The sequence below is a fragment of the Anomaloglossus baeobatrachus genome, chromosome 1 (assembly GCF_048569485.1).
Source record: "Anomaloglossus baeobatrachus isolate aAnoBae1 chromosome 1, aAnoBae1.hap1, whole genome shotgun sequence".
NCBI classification, from domain to species: domain Eukaryota; kingdom Metazoa; phylum Chordata; class Amphibia; order Anura; family Aromobatidae; genus Anomaloglossus; species Anomaloglossus baeobatrachus.
In genome coordinates this window covers 62,904,698-62,923,521 of record NC_134353.1, presented here as the reverse complement: position 1 = coordinate 62,923,521, position 18,824 = coordinate 62,904,698, and the positions used below count along the sequence as shown (strand labels likewise).

Below are 18,824 nucleotides of genomic sequence, written 5' to 3'. Positions count from 1 at the left end.
ACACATGTACACACTGCAGTTATATGTGGTCAGCACTATGTGTGCCGCTTACCGCCCGCCTATAAGCGGGTGTATGATCGCCACCGTCCTGCCTGGTTGCTGAAAGTCCGAGCTCGGACTGCAGTAATGGCTGCCGGCTTCTTCCCCAGCTCATGTGAGGAGGGGCGGGCCGTGGGCGTGCCCCCAAGGCAGAGCGGGAATCCGGCGTCCGACAGTGTGCAGTGAGAGGGCTGGAGCATGTAAATAAGGCTCCAGCCCTCGGCGCTGCTGATTGCTCAGCGCCTGTCCCCTTCCCTGAGAGACAGGGAGGGGGCGGGAACGAAGCGGCACTAGGCCGCAGAAGCCGGGGACTGGATTTATAAGCGCCGCCGCCGTAAAAGCGCGGTCGGCGCCCAGTCCCCGGCGAACTACAAGTCCCAGCCGCGCCGCCGCTCCCGGAGCGTCCGGCGCGGTAGTTCCCAAAACACAAAGTCACTCAGCAAGGCTGCAGTGACTGTAACCCATTACTGTCCCCGGCGCACTAGCACACCCAGCAAGTCTGGAGTGTGCTGTGCCTGTGTGTACGGGGACACAGAGTACCTGTTAATGGTGCAGGGCCATGTCCCTGAACGGTACTCCAGCTCCGTATCCAGCAGGTTCAAATGGGTCTGTGGATGGAGCCCGGCGTCAGAGGTTTGAGGCCGGCAGGATCCCACTTCACCCAGAGCCCCTCAGGGGGATGGGGAAGGAAAACAGCATGTGGGCTCCAGCCTCCGTACCAGCAATAGGTACCTCAACCTTACAACACCATCAACGGGTGAGAAGGGAGCATGCTGGGGGCCCTATATGGGCCCTCTTTTCTTCCATCCGAAATAGTCAGCAGCTACTGCTGACTAAAATCTGTGGAGCTATGCGTGGATGTCTGACCTCCTTCGCACAAAGCTTGAAAACTGGAGAACCCGTGACACCACGGGGGGGTATAGCCAGAAGGGGAGGGGCCTTGCACTTTTTAGTGTAGTGCTTTGTGTGGCCTCCGGAGGGCAGTAGCTATACCCCAATCGTCTGGGTCTCCCAATAGAGCGCTGAAGAAATACAATTAGTGTTGCCAAAGCAGGAGAAGAAGGGAATTTTGTTACTTACCGTAAATTCCTTTTCTTCTAGCTCCTATTGGGAGACCCAGACGATTGGGTGTATAGCACTGCCTCCGGAGGCCACACAAAGCAATTACACTAAAAAGTGTAAGGCCCCTCCCCTTCTGGCTATACACCCCCAGTGGGATCACTGGCTCACCAGTTTTAGTGCAAAAGCAAGAAGGAGGAAAGCCAATAACTGGTTTAAACAAATTCACTCCGAAGTAACGTCGGAGAACTGAAAACCATTCAACATGAACAACATGTGTACCCGAAAAACAACCAAAAATCCCGAAGGACAACAGGGCGGGTGCTGGGTCTCCCAATAGGAGCTAGAAGAAAAGGAATTTACGGTAAGTAACAAAATTCCCTTCTTCTTCGGCGCTCCATTGGGAGACCCAGACGATTGGGACGTCCAAAAGCTGTCCCTGGGTGGGTAAAGAATACCTCATGTTAGAGCTGCGAAGACAGCCCTCCCCTACGGGGAGGCAACTGCCGCCTGCAGGACTCTTCTACCTAGGCTGGCGTCCGCCGAAGCATAGGTATGCACCTGATAATGTTTGGTGAAAGTGTGCAGACTCGACCAGGTAGCTGCCTGGCACACCTGTTGAGCCGTAGCCTGGTGTCGTAATGCCCAGGACGCACCCACGGCTCTGGTAGAATGGGCTTTCAGCCCTGATGGAACCGGAAGCCCAGCAGAACGGTAGGCTTCAAGAATTGGTTCTTTGATCCATCGAGCCAGGGTGGCCTTAGAAGCCTGCGACCCTTTGCGCTTACCAGCTACAAGGACAAAGAGTGCATCCGAACGGCGCAGGGGCGCCGTGCGGGAAATGTAGATTCTGAGTGCTCTCACCAGATCTAACAAATGTGAATCCTTCTCATACCGATGAACTGCATGAGGACAAAGAAGGGAATTTTGTTACTTACCGTAAATTCCTTTTCTTCTAGCTCTTATTGGGAGACCCAGACGATTGGGGTATAGCTACTGCCTCCGGAGGCCACACAAAGCACTACACTAAAAAGTGCAAGGCCCCTCCCCTTCTGGCTATACCCCCCCGTGGTATCACGGGTTCTCCAGTTTTAGTGCCAAAGCAAGAAGGAGGAAAGCCAATAACTGGTTTAAACAAATTAACTCCGAGTAACATCGGAGAACTGAAAAACCGTTCAACATGAACAACATGTGTACCCGCAAACAACAAAAACATCCCGAAGGACAACAGGGCGGGTGCTGGGTCTCCCAATAAGAGCTAGAAGAAAAGGAATTTACGGTAACAAAATTCCCTTCTTCTTCAGCGCTCTATTGGGAGACCCAGACGATTGGGACGTCCAAAAGCTGTCCCTGGGTGGGTAAAGAAATACCTCATGCTAGGGCTGCAAAACAGCCCTCCCCTACGGGGGTGTCACTGCCGCCTGCAGGACTCTTCTACCTAAGCTGGCATCCGCCGAAGCATAGGTATGCACCTGATAATGCTTGGTGAAAGTGTGCAGACTGGACCAGGTAGCTGCCTGGTACACTTGTTGAGCCGAAGCCTGGTGTCGTAATGCCCAGGACGCACCCACGGCTCTGGTTGAGTGGGCTTTTAGCCCTGAAGGAACCGGAAGCCCCGCAGAACGGTAGGCCTCTAGAATTGGTTCTTTGATCCATCGAGCCAGGGTGGCTTTAGAAGCCTGCAACCCCTTGCGCGGACCAGCGACAAGGACAAAAAGTGCATCGGAACGGCGCATGGGCGCCGTGCGGGAAATGTAGAGTCTGAGTGCTCTCACCAGATCTAACAAACGTAAGTCCTTTTCATACCGGTGAACCGGATGAGGACAAAAGGAAGGCAAGGATATATCCTGATTAAGATGAAATGAGGATACGACCTTAGGGAGAAACTCCGGAATGGGGCGCAGCACTACCTTGTCCTGGTGGAACACCAGGAAGGGAGCCTTGGATGACAGAGCTGCCAGCTCAGACACTCGCCGAAGCGATGTGATCGCAACGAGAAACGCCACCTTCTGTGACAGGCGAGAAAGGAAACTTCCTTCAGAGGCTCGAAAGGCGGCTTCTGGAGAGCAACTAATACCCTGTTGAGATCCCATGGATCTAACGGCCGCTTGTACGGGGGTACGATATGACAGACCCCCTGTAGGAACGTGCGCACCTTAGAAAGACGTGCTAGACGCTTCTGAAAAAACACGGATAGTGCCGAGACTTCCCCCTTAAGGAAGCCGAGCGACAAGCCCTTTTCTAACCCCGATTGCAGGAAGGAAAGAAAAGTAGGCAATGCAAATGGCCAGGGAGACACTCCCTGAGCCGAGCACCAGGTTAAGAAAATCTTCCACGTTCTGTGGTAGATCTTAGCAGAGGTGGACTTCCTAGCCTGTTTCATGGTGGCAACGACCCCTTGGGATAATCCTGAAGACGCTAGGATCCAGTACTCAATGGCCACACAGTCAGGTTCAGGGCCGCAGAATTCCGATGGAAAAACGTCCCTTGGGACAGTAAGTCTGGCCAGCCTGGTAGTGACCACGGTCAGCCGACCGTGAGATGCCACAGATCCGGGTACCACGATCTCCTCGGCCAGTCTGGGGCGACGAGTATGACGCGGCTGCAATCGGATCTGATTTTTTTTTTGCGCAGTACTCTGGGCAAGAGTGCCAGAGGTGGAAACACATATGTGAGCCGGAACTGCGACCAATCTTGCACTAAGGCGTCTGCCGCCAGAGCTCTGTGATCGCGCGATCGTGCCATAAATGCCGGGACCTTGTTGTTGTGCCGAGACGCCATTAGGTCGACGTCCGGCACCCCCCAGCGGCGACAGATTTCCTGAAACACGTCCGGGTGAAGGGACCATTCCCCTGCGTCCATACCCTGGCGACTGAGGAAGTCTGCTTCCCAGTTTTCTACGCCCGGGATGTGAACTGCGGATATGGTGGATGCTGTATCCTCCACCCACATGAGGATTCGCCGGACTTCCTGGAAGGCTTGCCGACTGCGCGTCCCTCCTTGGTGGTTGATGTATGCCACCGCTGTGGAGTTGTCCGACTGGATTCGGATCTGCTCTCTTTCTAGCCACTGCTGGAAAGCTAGTAGGGTAAGATACCCTGCCCCGATTTCCAGAACATTGATCTGAAGGGTGGACTCCTGCTGAGTCCACGTCCCCTGAGCCCTGTGGCGGAGACAAACTGCTCCCCACCCTGACAGACTCGTATCTGTCGTGACCACTGCCCAGGATGGGGGTAGGAAGGATCTTCACTGTGACAATGAGGTGGGAATAAGCCACCATTGCAGAGAGTCCTTGGCCGTCTGGGAAAGGGAGACTTTCCTGTCCAGGGAGGTTGACTGCCCGTCCCATTGGCGGAGAATGTCCCCTTGCAGTTGGCGCAGATGAAACTGCGCAAAGGGAACTGCCTCCATGGCTGCCACCATCTTCCCTAGGAAGTGCATGAGGCGCCTTAAGGGGTGCGACTGGCCTTGAAGGAGAGACTGCACCTCTGTTTGCAGTGAACGCTGCTTGTTCAGCGGAAGCTTCACTATCGCTGATAGAGTGTGAACTCCATGCCGAGATACGTTAGTGATTGAGTCGGTGACCGATTTGACCTTGCCAAATTGATGATCCACCCGAAAGTCTGGAGAGTCTCCAGCGTAACATTCAGGCTGCGTTGTCATGCCTCGAGGGAGGGTGCTTTGACGAGTAGATCGTCCAAGTAAGGGATCACCGGGTGTCCCTGAGAGTGCAAGACTGCTACCACTGCTGCCATGACCTTGGTGAACACCCGTGGGGCTGTCGCCAGACCGAATGGCAGAGCTACGAACTGAAGATGGTCGTCTCCTATCACAAAACGTAGAAAACGTTGGTGCTCCGTAGCAATTGGCACGTGGAGATAGGCATCTTTGATGTCTGTTGAGGCAAGGAAGTCTCCTCGAGACATTGAGGTAATGACGGATCGGAGGGATTCCATCCGGAACCGCCTGGCGTTCGCGATGCTTATTGAGCAGTTTTAGGTCCAGAACAGGACGGAAGGAGCCGTCCTTTTTTGGAGCCACAAAGAGATTGGAGTACAAACCCTCGCCCTCGTTCCTGAGGGGGGACAGGGATCACCACTCCTTCTGCTCTTAGAGCGTCCACCGCCTGCAGCAGGGCATCTGCTCGGTGGGGAGGTGGGGCCGTTCTGAAGAATGGAGTCGGAGGACGAGAACAGAACACTGTCCTGTGCACGTGAGCACAATGTCCGTCACCCACCGGTCTGTGACCTGTGGCAGCTAAATGTCGCCAAAGGCGGGGGAGTCTGCCATCAACCGCGGATGCGGAGAGAGAGAGAGAGCTGAGAGTCATGAGGAGACCGCCTTGGTAGCGGTTCCTCCGGCTGCCTTCCTTGGGCGTGATTGAGCCCGGCCGGAATCTGAGCCCGTCTGAGGTTTTGTAGCCCTTTTGCACGAGGACAATTGGGACCTGCCCGAGCTTGGGAAGGACCGAAACCTCGACTGTACTTTTAGGACAGCATTAATAGGGTAATTCGCAGTGCAGACATTGCGGAGTTACGGACGCCTCTGCGGTACAGATGTACATGTGCTTAAGGCCAGCTGCGCAAGAACAGCTGAAAAGGTTAGGTTGCCTATACGGCTGTGAATGCCGGAGCAACCGACACGCCGATAGCCTCCTAGACAGATTTCAACCAGAGTCCATCTGTCTGTGAATGGCATCTTTAAGTGAAGCCCCATCTCCAGTGCAACTATGGCTCTAGACGCAAGCCTGGAGATTGGAGAATCCACCTTTGGACCCTGGGTCCAGCGCTTGACCACGTCAGGGGAAAAGGGATAACGTGTATCTTAAAAACGTTTGGAGAAGACGCTTATCTGGTAAGCGTGGTGTTTCTGGACTGCTTCTCTGAAGTCAGCGTGGCCAGAAAAATACTCAATATCCGTTTGAGATACTGAAAAGGGACTTCTCCTGCTGTGAAGCTGACTCCTCCACTGGGGGAGCTGAGGGAGAAAGATCCAACCTTCCATTGATGGACGCTATAGGATCATTCCGTATGGCGTTACCATCCGGTGTATCCGGATTGATAGCGATGTCAGGATCAAAGTCCTGGAGAGCTGCCTTATCATACAGAGAGTCCTCCTGGGACCCCCCCGTTCCAAATGAGGTTGGTCAGGAAGATTGCCCATGGCCTGTCTGGACTGCAAGTCTCTATCTTATGACAATATATCTGTCGAAACTGCAACTCCGTCCCTGTCCTTGGACAGGGATGACAGGTGGTTTCTTTGGCCACGACTAGTAGAGACCCCGGCAGACGAAGTGCTAGAGACCCCGGCAGACGAAGTGCTACAGGGGAGCATGCACACAATGGGACGGTGTCATGAACAGCATCCCATGTAGTAAAAACAGCACTGAAAATCTGTGTTGCTTTTTTGCCGCTGCCGACTAGCCATCTAGAAGTATATAGCCAAGATTGGTGACCGTACAGTGCAATGTATAGCATACAAGCATAAAGTACAAATGAACACTGCAGCACAAGCAATACAAGCAGCATAGAAGCCTGTGCCCTGGCACCTCTGCTCTTCTGCTGCTGTAGACTAGTCATCTAGGGGAATATAGCCCAGAAGAGTGACCATACAGTGCAATGTATAGCATACAAGCACAAGTACAAATGCACACTGCAGCCCATGCAATACAAGCAGCATAGAAAAAAAAACCTGTGCCCCAGCACCCTTGGTTTTCTGCTGCTGTAGTCTAGCCATTCCAGGAGAATATAGCTAAGACTAGCGACTGTACAGTGCAGTGTATAGCATACAAGCATAAACACAAATGAACACTTCAGTACGTGCAATACAAGCAGCCTAGAAAGCCTGTGCCTTAGCACACCTGCTTTCCTGCTGCTGATGTGTCGCTCTCCAAGCGGGCATATAGCGACCTATGCAGTTAAAATACACATGTACACACTGCAGTATATATTGGGGTCAGCACTATGTGTGCCGCTTACCGCCCGCCTATAAGCGGGTGTATGGTCGCCACCGTCCTGCCTGGTTGCCGAAAGTCCGAGCTCGGACTGCAGTAATGGCTGCCGGCGTCTTCCCCAGCTCGTGTGAGGAGGGGCGGGCCGTGGGCGTGCCCCAAGTCAGAGCGGGAATCCGGCGTCCGACAGTGTGCAGTGAGAGGGCTGGAGCATGTAAATAAGGCTCCAGCCCTCGGCGCTGCTGATTGCTCAGCGTCTGTCCCCTTCCCTGAGTGACAGGGAGGGGGCGGGAACGAAGCGGCACTAGGCCGCAGAAGCCGGGGACTGGATTTATAAGCGCCGCCGCCGTAAAAGCGCGGTCGGCGCCCAGTCCCCGGCGAACTACAAGTCCCAGCCGCGCCGCCGCTCCCGGAGCGTCCGGCGCGGTAGTTCCCAATACACAAAGTCACTCAGCAAAGCTGCAGTGACTGTAACCCTTTACTGTCCCCGGCGCACTAGCACACCCAACAAGTCTGGAGTGTGCTGTGCCTGTGTGTACGGGGACACAGAGTACCTGTAATGGTGCAGGGCCATGTCCCTGAACGGTACTCCAGCTCCGTATCCAGCAGGTTCAAATGGGTCTGTGGATGGAGCCCGGCGTCAGAGCTTTGAGGCCGGCAGGATCCCACTTCCTCAGAGCCCCCCAGGGGGATGTGGAAGGAAAGCAGCATGTGGGCTCCAGCCTCCGTACCAGCAATAGGTACCTCAACCTTACAACACCATCAACGGGTGAGAAGGGAGCATGCTGGGGGCCCTATATGGGCCCTCTTTCCTTCCATCCGAAATAGTCAGCAGCTACTGCTGACTAAAATCTGTGGAGCTATGCATGGATGTCTGACCTCCTTCGCACAAAGCTTGAAAACTGGAGAACCCGTGATACCACGGGGGGGTATAGCCAGAAGGGGAGGGGCCTTGCACTTTTTAGTGTAGTGCTTTGTGTGGCCTCCGGAGGCAGTAGCTATACCCCAATCGTCTGGGTCTCCCAATAGAGCGCTGAAGAAAAGAAGGCAAAGAGATATCCTGATTAAGATGAAAAGAGGATACCACCTTCGGGAGAAACTCCTGAATGGGACGCAGCACTACCTTGTCCTGGTGGAAGACCAGGAAGGGAGCCTTGGATGACAGCGCTGCTAGCTCCGACACTCTCCGAAGAGATGTGATCGCTACCAGAAAAGCCACTTTCTGTGATAGTCTAGAAAGTGAAACCTCCCTCAGAGGCTCGAAGGGCGGCTTCTGGAGGGCAACTAGTACCCTGTTCAGATCCCATGGATCTAACGGCCGCTTGTACGGGGGTACGATATGACAAACCCCCTGCAGGAACGTGCGTACCTTGGAAAGTCGTGCTAGACGCTTCTGAAAAAAGACGGATAGCGCCGAGACTTGCCCTTTAAGGGAGCCGAGCGACAAACCTTTTTCTAACCCAGATTGCAGGAAAGAAAGAAATGTAGGCAATGCAAATGGCCAGGGAGACACTCCCTGAGCAGAGCACCAGGATAAGAATATCCTCCACGTTCTGTGGTAGATCTTAGCGGACGTAGGCTTCCTAGCCTGTCTCATGGTGGCAACGACCCCTTGGGATAATCCTGAAGACGCTAGGATCCAGGACTCAATGGCCACACAGTCAGGTTCAGGGCCGCAGAATTCCGATGGAAAAACGGCCCTTGGGACAGCAAGTCTGGTCGGTCTGGTAGTGCCCATGGTTGGCCGACCGTGAGATGCCACAGATCCGGATACCACGCCCTCCTTGGCCAGTCTGGGGCGACGAGTATGACGCGGCTGCAGTCGGATCTGATCTTGCGTAGCACTCTGGGCAAGAGTGCCAGAGGTGGAAACACATAAGGGAGCCGGAACTGCGACCAGTCTTGCACTAAGGCGTCTGCCGCCAGAGCTCTGTGATCGCGAGACCGTGCCATGAAGGTTGGGACCTTGTTGTTGTGCCGGGACGCCATTAGGTCGACGTCCGGCCTTCCCCAGCGGCGACAGATTTCCTGAAACACGTCCGGGTGAAGGGACCATTCCCCTGCGTCCATGCCCTGGCGACTGAGGAAGTCTGCTTCCCAGTTTTCTACGCCGGGGATGTGAACTGCGGATATGGTGGAAGCCGTGGCTTCCACCCACATCAGAATCCGCCGGACTTCTTGGAAGGCTTGCCGACTGCGTGTCCCCCCTTGGTGGTTGATGTATGCCACCGCTGTGGAGTTGTCCGACTGAATTCGGATCTGCCTTCCTTCCAGCCACTGCTGGAAGGCTAGTAGGGCAAGATACACTGCTCTGATTTCCAGAACATTGATCTGAAGGGTGGACTCCTGCGGGGTCCACGTACCCTGAGCCCTGTGGTGGAGAAAAACTGCTCCCCACCCTGACAGACTCGCGTCTGTCGTGACCACCGCCCAGGACGGTGGTAGGAAGGATCTTCCCTGTGATAATGAGGTGGGAAGAAGCCACCACTGCAGAGAGTCCTTGGCCGTCTGGGAAAGGGAGACTTTCCTGTCCAGGGATGTTGACTTCCCGTCCCATTGGCGGAGAATGTCCCATTGAAGTGGGCGCAGATGAAACTGCGCAAACGGAACCGCCTCCATTGCCGCCACCATCTTCCCGAGGAAGTGCATGAGGCGTCTTAAGGAGTGCGACTGACTTTGAAGGAGAGCCTGCACCCCAGACTGTAGTGACCGCTGCTTGTCCAGCGGAAGCTTCACTATCGCTGAGAGAGTATGAAACTCCATGCCAAGATACGTCAGTGATTGGGTCGGTAACAGAGTTGACTTTGAGAAGTTGATGATCCACCCGAACGTCTGGAGAGTCTCCAGTGCAACATTCAGGCTGAGTTGGCATGCCTCCTGAGAGGGTGCCTTGACAAGTAGATCGTCCAAGTAAGGGATCACAGAGTGTCCCTGAGAGTGCAAGACTGCTACCACTGCCGCCATGACCTTGGTGAACACCCGTGGGGCTGTCGCCAGACCAAATGGCAGAGCTACGAACTGAAGATGGTCGTCTCCTATCACAAAGCGTAGGAAGCGTTGGTGCTCTGTAGCAATCGGCACGTGGAGATAAGCATCTTTGATGTCTATTGATGCTAGGAAATCTCCTTGAGACATTGAGGCAATGACTGAGCGGAGGGATTCCATCCGGAACCGCCTGGCGTTCACATGCTTGTTGAGCAGTTTTAGGTCCAGAACAGGACGGAATGAGCCGTCCTTTTTTGGCACCACAAAGAGATTGGAGTAAAAACCTTGTCCTTGTTCCCGAAGAGGAACAGGGACCACCACTCCTTCTGCTCTTAGAGAATGCACCGCCCGCAGAAGGGCATCTGCTCGGTCGGGATGTGGGGAAGTTCTGAAGAACCGAGGCGGAGGACGAGAACTGAACTCTATCCTGTACCCGTGAGACAAAATGTCTGTTACCCACCGGTCTTTGACCTGTGGCAGCCAAATGTCGCAAAAGCGGGAGAGCCTGCCACCGACCGAGGATGCGGAGGGAGGCGGCCGAAAGTCATGAGGCAGCCGCCTTGGAAGCGGTACCTCCGGCTGCTTTCTTGGGGCGTGAGTGAGTCCGCCAGGAATCAGAGCTCCTTTGCTCCTTCTGAGTCCCTTTGTACGAGGAGAATTGGGGCTTGCCCGAGCCTCGAAAGGACCGAAACTTTGACTGCCACTTCCTCTGTTGAGGTTTGCTTGATCTGGGCTGGGGTAAGGAAGAGTCCTTACCTTTGGACTGTTTAATGATTTCCGCCAATTGCTCACCAAACAGTCTGTCTCCAGATAATGGCAAGCTGGTTAAACATTTTTTAGAAGCAGAATCTGCTTTCCATTCTTTTAACCACAAGGCTCTGCGCAAAACTACAGAGTTGGCGGATGCCATTGAGGTACGGCTCGTAGAGTCTAGTACCGCATTGATAGCGTAGGTCGCAAACGCAGTCATTTGCGTAGTTAAGGACGCCACTTGCGGCACTGCTGGACTTAAGAAAGAGTCCACCTGTGCCAGACCAGCTGAAATAGCTTGGAGCGCCCAGACGGCCGCGAATGCTGGAGCAAACGACGCGCCAATAGCTTCATAGACAGATTTCAACCAAAGGTCCATCTGTCTGTCATTGGCATCTTTAAGAGAAGCCCCATCCTCCACTGCAACTATGGATCTAGCTGCAAGCCTGGATATTGGAGGGTCCACTTTTGGACACTCTCCCAGAGCCTGTGTCCGTCCTCCAGCCAGACTGCATGCAGGAATGGCTGCCGGCGTCCTGTGGAGGGGGGGGCGGGCCCTGGGCGTGCTCAGACCAAAAGCGGGAAACCTGCGCCCCACTGTGCCTAGTGAGAGGGCTGGAGCATGTAAATAAGGCTCCAGCCGTCGGCGCTGACGATTGCACAGCGTCTGTCCCATTCCCTGATTGACAGGGAGGGGGCGGGAACGAAGCGGAGCTAGGCCGCAAAAGCCGGGGACTAAATTTATAAGCGCCGCCGCCGTAAAAGCGCGGTCGGCGCTAAGTCCCCGGCGCACTACAAGTCCCAGCCGCGCCGCCGCTCCGAGAGTGGCCGGCGCGGTAGTTCCCAGCACATGAAGTCACACAGCTAAGCTGCTGTGACTGAAACCCCAGCGTGCAGCGTTACTGTCCCCGGCGCACTAACACACCCAGCAAGTCTGGCGTGTGCGTGCCTGTCTGTACGGGGACACAGAGTACCTGAAAGTTGCAGGGCCTTGTCCCTGAACGGTACCCAGCTCCGTATCCAGCAGGTTCACTGGGTCTGTGGATGGAGCCCGGCCTCAGGGCTTGGGGGCCGGTAAGATCCCACTTCCTCAGAGCCCCTCAGGGGGATGGGGAAGGAAAACAGCATGTGGGCTCCAGCCTCTGTACCCGCAATGGGTACCTCAACCTTACAAACCACAAGTGGGGTAAGAAGGGAGCATGCTGGGGGCCCTAGTATGGGCCCTCTTTTCTTCCATCCGACATAGTCAGCAGCTACTGCTGACTAAACAGTGGAGCTATGCGTGGATGTCTGACCTCCTTCGCACAAAGCCGAAAACTGGTGAGCCAGTGATCCCACTGGGGGTGTATAGCCAGAAGGGGAGGGGCCTTACACTTTTTAGTGTAATTGCTTTGTGTGGCCTCCGGAGGCAGTAGCTATACACCCAATCGTCTGGGTCTCCCAATGGAGCGCCGAAGAAATACAGTAAGTGTGGTGGGAGGGGATCAGGGTTATGGGGAGTTGGGGGCACAATTTGGGCTCTGAAAGTCCATTTAGGGGTCTTAGGTTCCCCTCAGCTTATGACATGTGGTGACATATTGGGCGGCGATCTCCATCCCCCTCTCTCCATCCCTCTCTCTCTCTCCATCCCTCTCTCTCTCTCCCCATCTCTCTCTCTCTCTCCCCATCTCTCTCTCTCTCTCCCCATCTCTCTCTCTCCCCATCTCTCTCTCTCTCTCCCCCTCTCCCCATCTCTCTCTCTCTCTCCCCATCTCTCTCTCTCTCTCCCCATCTCTCTCTCTCCCCATCTCTCTCTCTCTCCCCATCTCTCTCTCTCTCTCCCCATCTCTCTCTCTCTCCCCATCTCCCCATCTCTCTCTCTCTCCCCATCTCTCTCTCTCTCCCCATCTCTCTCTCTCTCCCCATCTCTCTCCCCATCTCTCTCTCTCTCCCCATCTCTCTCTCCCCATCTCTCTCTCCCCATCTCTCTCTCCCTCTCTCTCTCTCTCTCCCTCTCTCTCTCTCCCCCCCTCTCTCTCTCTCCCCCCCTCTCTCTCTCTCCCCCCCTCTCTCTCTCTCCCCCCCTCTCTCTCTCTCCCCCCCTCTCTCTCTCCCACCCTCTCTCTCTCCCCCCCCCCTCTCTCCCCCCCTCTCTCTCTCCCCCCCCCTCTCTCTCTCCCCCCCTCTCTCTCTCCCCCCCTCTCTCTCTCTCCCCCCCTCTCTCTCTCTCCCCCCCTCTCTCTCTCTCCCCCCCTCTCTCTCTCTCCCCATATCTCTCTCTCCCCCCATATCTCTCTCTCCCCCCATATCTCTCTCTCCCCCCATATCTCTCTCTCCCCCCATCTCTCTCTCCCCCCATCTCTCTCTCCCCCCATCTCTCTCTCCCCCCATCTCTCTCTCCCCCCATCTCTCTCTCCCCCCATCTCTCTCTCCCCCCATCTCTCTCTCAAATTCAAATATGCTTTATTGGCAGGACCAAAATACAATTAGTGTTGCCAAAGCAAGAGAAATACAGTAAGTGTGGTGGGAGGGGATCAGGGTTATGGGGAGTTGGGGGGCACAATTTGGGCTCTGACAGTCCATTTAGGGGTCTTAGGTTCCCCTCAGCTTATGACATCTCTCTCTCCCCCCATCTCTCTCTCCCCATCTCTCTCTCTCTCCCCATCTCTCTCTCTCCCCCCATCTCTCTCTCTCTCCCCATCTCCCCATCTCTCTCTCTCTCCCCATCTCTCTCCCCATCTCTCTCTCTCTCCCCATCTCTCTCCCCATCTCTCTCTCCCCCCCTCTCTCTCTCTCCCCCCCTCTCTCTCTCTCCCCCCCCTCTCTCTCTCTCCCCCCCTCTCTCCCCCCCTCTCTCCCCCCCTCTCTCTCTCTCCCCCCCCCCCTCTCTCCCCCCCCCTCTCTCCCCCCCCCCCTCTCTCCCCCCCCCCTCTCTCCCCCCCTCTCTCTCTCTCCCCCCCTCTCTCTCTCTCCCCCCCTCTCTCTCTCTCCCCCCCTCTCTCTCTCTCCCCATATCTCTCTCTCCCCCCATATCTCTCTCTCCCCATATCTCTCTCTCCCCCCATATCTCTCTCTCCCCCCATCTCTCTCTCCCCCCATCTCTCTCTCCCCCCATCTCTCTCTCCCCCCATCTCTCTCTCCCCCCATCTCTCTCTCCCCCCATCTCTCTCTCCCCCCATCTCTCTCTCCCCCCATCTCTCTCTCCCCCCATCTCTCTCTCCCCCCATCTCTCTCTCCCCCCATCTCTCTCTCCCCCCATCTCTCTCTCAAATTCAAATATGCTTTATTGGCAGGACCAAAATACAATTAGTGTTGCCAAAGCAAGAGAAATACAGTAAGTGTGGTGGGAGGGGATCAGGGTTATGGGGAGTTGGGGGGCACAATTTGGGCTCTGACAGTCCATTTAGGGGTCTTAGGTTCCCCTCAGCTTATGACATCTCTCTCTCCCCCCATCTCTCTCTCCCCCCATCTCTCTCTCTCCCCCCATCTCTCTCTCTCCCCCCATCTCTCTCTCTCCCCCCATCTCTCTCTCTCCCCCCATCTCTCTCTCTCTCCCCATCTCTCTCCCCATCTCTCTCTCTCTCCCCATCTCTCTCTCTCCCCATCTCTCTCTCTCTCCCCATCTCTCTCTCTCTCCCCATCTCTCTCTCTCTCCCCATCTCTCTCTCTCTCCCCATCTCTCTCTATCTCCCCATCTCTCTCTCTCTCCCCATCTCTCTCTCTCTCCCCATCTCTCTCTCTCTCCCCATCTCTCTCTCTCTCCCCATCTCTCTCTCTCTCCCCATCTCTCTCTCTCTCCCCATCTCTCTCTCTCTCCCCATCTCTCTCTCTCTCCCCATCTCTCTCTCTCTCCCCATCTCTCTCTCTCTCCCCATCTCTCTCTCTCTCCCCATCTCTCTCGATCTCTCTCTCTGGATTCCGGATCAGATCCGGACTTCTGTGACAACCCGACCCGGATTATTACCAATCCGCTCAACTCTAATCACTAACAGATGAAATCATTTCCCTTATGTCAAAGATGTCCACCATCTTTAAGTTGGATGTTGCGGCCGATTACCTTTTTTATGTCTCTCGTAGCGATGAGACCCCATCCTTTGCCCTCGGTTTTGATGATTTTGGTCTCCGGATATAGACGTTTGGTGAAACTCTGGTTCTGGCATCTATCTCCAGCGGGGCACACTTGCGGGTGGCATTCGTACATCAGCATACGATTCAGGCATTCGGAGTCAAGTCCACAGGGTTTGTGGCTGGTCGGCTTACAATTGCACTTGGGTATTTCAAAGATATCAGCGGTGTAAACTTGGACTCTCCCATAAGGCTTATTCACCTAGAGGAAAAAAAAAAATCACCTATTCACGAATACATGATTGTCGGGGGTTCGACCACCAAGCCCCTCAGATCCTGAAAACGGGGACTTGAGTATGCACGACCACTGCCCCATTCACTTCTATGGCAGTGGTCATGCATAAGTGTGACCACCATTCCTGCAGATAATGGATGGAGTGGTGGCCCTGCACGCTCACTAGGACTCCATTTATACAAGGCACATGGGTCTCCCCATTGGGAAAAAACGAGGCTTTGCAACACAGCCGCTGACCCAAGCAGAAATTTCCTGCAACAGTATAACATACCTTTATGTGCTTATAAGGAGGCGGCTTTTTTTCATTTTCCTGAGATTCTTTTGCCTTTCGTTGCTGCTGGATCTCAATAAAGCGATCCTCGGCTTCTTGTAAGGCTTTGAGAGAGGAAAAAAAAAAGTTAATTTTTGTCAGCATACATTTTTTTAAATAAGAAAACTAAAAAAAAAAAAAAAAAGATTCTCAATATCCAACAAGAATGACATTAAGCCTGTGTCAAAAACGTCCACATCAACGACTGATGCAACAACCAAATGATGGTCTTAAGAAAAGGGCTACTGAGCTAGTTTAATGGGAGCGTGGAATTAAAAATTACCTATTAGATGAACAGCTCCCCAGCCTCCTGCTCGTCTATGCACGGTGCACGGTTCCATTTATGTTGTAAGAAATCACTTTACTTCTGCAGCATCGGACGAACGCAGCGTCACTGAAGATTGGGGATTTCAAAGCAGCAAGGCCCGCAAGCCGCCCCCAAACAAGCAAGAGCCGCCCCCAAAGAAGCAGGGCCCGCGAGCCGCCGCCAAAGAAGCAGGAGCCCGCCGCCAAAGAAGCAGGAGCCCGCCGCCAAAGAAGCAGGAGCCCGCCGCCAAAGAAGCAGGAGCCCGCCGCCAAAGAAGCAGGGCCCGCGAACCGCCGCCAAAGAAGCAGGGCCCGCGAACAGCCGCCAAAGAAGCAGGGCCCGCGAACAGCCGCCAAAGAAGCAAGGCCCGCAAAGCAGCCCCCAAAAAACCAGGAGCCGCAAAGCAGCCCCCAAAAAACCAGGAGCCGCAAAGCAGCCCCCAAAAAACCAGGAGCCGCAAAGCAGCCCCCAAAAAACCAGGATCCGCAAAGCAGCCCCCAAAAAACAAGGAGCCGCAAAGCAGCCCCCAAAAAACCAGGAGCCGCAAAGCAGCCCCCAAAAAACCAGGAGCCGCAAAGCAGCCCCCAAAAAACCAGGAGCCGCAAAGCAGCCCCCAAAAAACCAGGAGCCGCAAAGCAGCCCCCAAAAAACCAGGAGCCGCAAAGCAGCCCCCAAAAAACCAGGAGCCGCAAAGCAGCCCCCAAAAAACCAGGAGCCGCAAAGCAGCCCCCAAAAAACCAGGAGCCGCAAAGCAGCCCCCAAAAAACCAGGAGCCGCAAAGCAGCCCCCAAAAAACCAGGAGCCGCAAAGCAGCCCCCAAAAAACCAGGAGCCGCAAAGCAGCCCCCAAAAAACCAGGAGCCGCAAAGCAGCCCCCAAAGAAGCAGGAGCCGCAAAGCAGCCCCCAAAGAAGCAGGAGCCGCAAAGCAGCCCCCAAAGAAGCAGGAGCCGCAAAGCAGCCCCCAAAGAAGCAGGAGCCGCAAAGCAGCCCCCAAAGAAGCAGGAGCCGCAAAGCAGCCCCCAAAGAAGCAGGAGCCGCAAAGCAGCCCCCAAAGAAGCAGGAGCCGCAAAGCAGCCCCCAAAGAAGCAGGAGCCGCAAAGCAGCCCCCAAAGAAGCAGGAGCCGCAAAGCAGCCCCCAAAGAAGCAGGAGCCGCAAAGCAGCCCCCAAAGAAGCAGGAGCCGCAAAGCAGCCCCCAAAGAAGCAGGAGCCGCAAAGCAGCCCCCAAAGAAGCAGGAGCCGCAAAGCAGCCCCCAAAGAAGCAGGAGCCGCAAAGCAGCCCCCAAAGAAGCAGGAGCCGCAAAGCAGCCCCCAAAGAAGCAGGAGCCGCAAAGCAGCCCCCAAAGAAGCAGGAGCCGCAAAGCAGCCCCCAAAGAAGCAGGAGCCGCAAAGCAGCCCCCAAAGAAGCAGGAGCCGCAAAGCAGCCCCCAAAGAAGCAGGAGCCGCAAAGCAGCCCCCAAAGAAGCAGGAGCCGCAAAGCAGCCCCCAAAGAAGCAGGAGCCGCAAAGCAGCCCCCAAAGAAGCAGGAGCCGCAAAGCAGCCCCCAAAGAAGCAGGAGCCGCAAAGCAGCCCCCAAAGAAGCAGGAGCCGCAAAGCAGCCCCCAAAGAAGCAGGAGCCGCAAAGCAGCCCCCAAAGAAGCAGGAGCCGCAAAGCAGCCCCCAAAGAAGCAGGAGCCGCAAAGCAGCCCCCAAAGAAGCAGGAGCCGCAAAGCAGCCCCCAAAGAAGCAGGAGCCGCAAAGCAGCCCTCAAAGAAGCAGGAGCCGCAAAGCAGCCCCCAAAGAAGCAGGAGCCGCAAAGCAGCCCCCAAAGAAGCAGGAGCCGCAAAGCAGCCCCCAAAGAAGCAGGAGCCGCAAAGCAGCCCCCAAAGAAGCAGGAGCCGCAAAGCAGCCCCCAAAGAAGCAGGAGCCGCAAAGCAGCCCCCAAAGAAGCAGGAGCCGCAAAGCAGCCCCCAAAGAAGCAGGAGCCGCAAAGCAGCCCCCAAAGAAGCAGGAGCCGCAAAGCAGCCCCCAAAGAAGCAGGAGCCGCAAAGCAGCCCCCAAAGAAGCAGGAGCCGCAAAGCAGCCCCCAAAGAAGCAGGAGATGCAAGCAGCCCCCAAAGAAGCAGGAGATGCAAGCAGCCCCCAAAGAAGCAGGAGATGCAAGCAGCCCCCAAAGAAGCAGGAGCTGATCAGATGACTGCCCCGGTGGACATATTTTAAAATAGGGGGTTGTGACTACCAGAAATAGGTCACTAACTAATGAGACATCCCCCAACAGTCTGTGCTTACCGGCTATGGAAAATAAATATGGCCCTGTACAGTTTTTCTAAATGAGACCCATTGATGCTATGGAAGCAATTGGAGGCATTCACCACTAACATGAGTGTACCTGATCATAAGGCCCTAGATTCGGCCGCTTTTCTAACCTCACCGTTTTTAAAGACTTTTCCGATGCTTTTAACGCCGTGATGTTTAGTGCCACGATCGCCCTCCATGTACGGAAACACTCGCGCGTGGTGTGTCCAGTAATAGTCTTTGGAGCCAAAGAAGTACACCGGGAACTCCCCAATTTCGTGTTTCATTTTTTGGATGTTTGGAGGGATGTTTTTTGGGTGACAGACTTCTGCGGGCCACCATCTATAGGAAAGAAGAAAAAAAAAAAGTGAAAGCACAAGCATGTACACAATGCTTAATCATTGAGAGGAGCTGCAGAAACTAAAATAGTTACAAAATGGAGAATTACTTCCGTCTGATTCCAACCTTTGGCGATTATGTTTTTTTTGTGCATTTTTGATGTTTTTTCCCCCCTGTGCTACACCCAAAAGCTGATTTAATATATAAAATAGAATTTCTCACTTAACACTACAAATCCCAGAGAGGGGTCATTTAACATTTCTACCACTGGAACCCTATGGAGCTCGAAATTTCTGGGACTTCTAGTGTTACTCCCATTTGGGTCAAAAAAAGTGCGTGTGTGATAACAGCCTAAGGCCACATTCTCGCTACTATTTGTTACGGACCGGCCTCAGGACTCCGGATCTGAACGCTACAGCCTCAGTCATAAGTACACGAGGCTATCAAGTAGAGGTCAGGGGACATGCTGCCGGG

At 54.7% G+C, this 18,824-nt stretch overlaps 1 protein-coding gene across 1 annotated transcript in view; it reads right to left on the bottom strand.

Annotated features, from left to right (window-relative positions):
• NSD2 (nuclear receptor binding SET domain protein 2) overlaps window positions 1–18,824 on the bottom strand; it is a 235,518-nt gene that overhangs the window by 51,162 nt on the left and 165,532 nt on the right. Inside the window, exons 16-18 of the mRNA XM_075346808.1 lie at window positions 18,148–18,353; window positions 15,394–15,497; window positions 14,820–15,089 (exon numbers count right to left, since the gene is read on the bottom strand). Coding sequence (XP_075202923.1) covers window positions 14,820–15,089; window positions 15,394–15,497; window positions 18,148–18,353 — 580 coding nt within the window. The remainder of the gene's footprint in view (window positions 1–14,819; window positions 15,090–15,393; window positions 15,498–18,147; window positions 18,354–18,824) is intronic.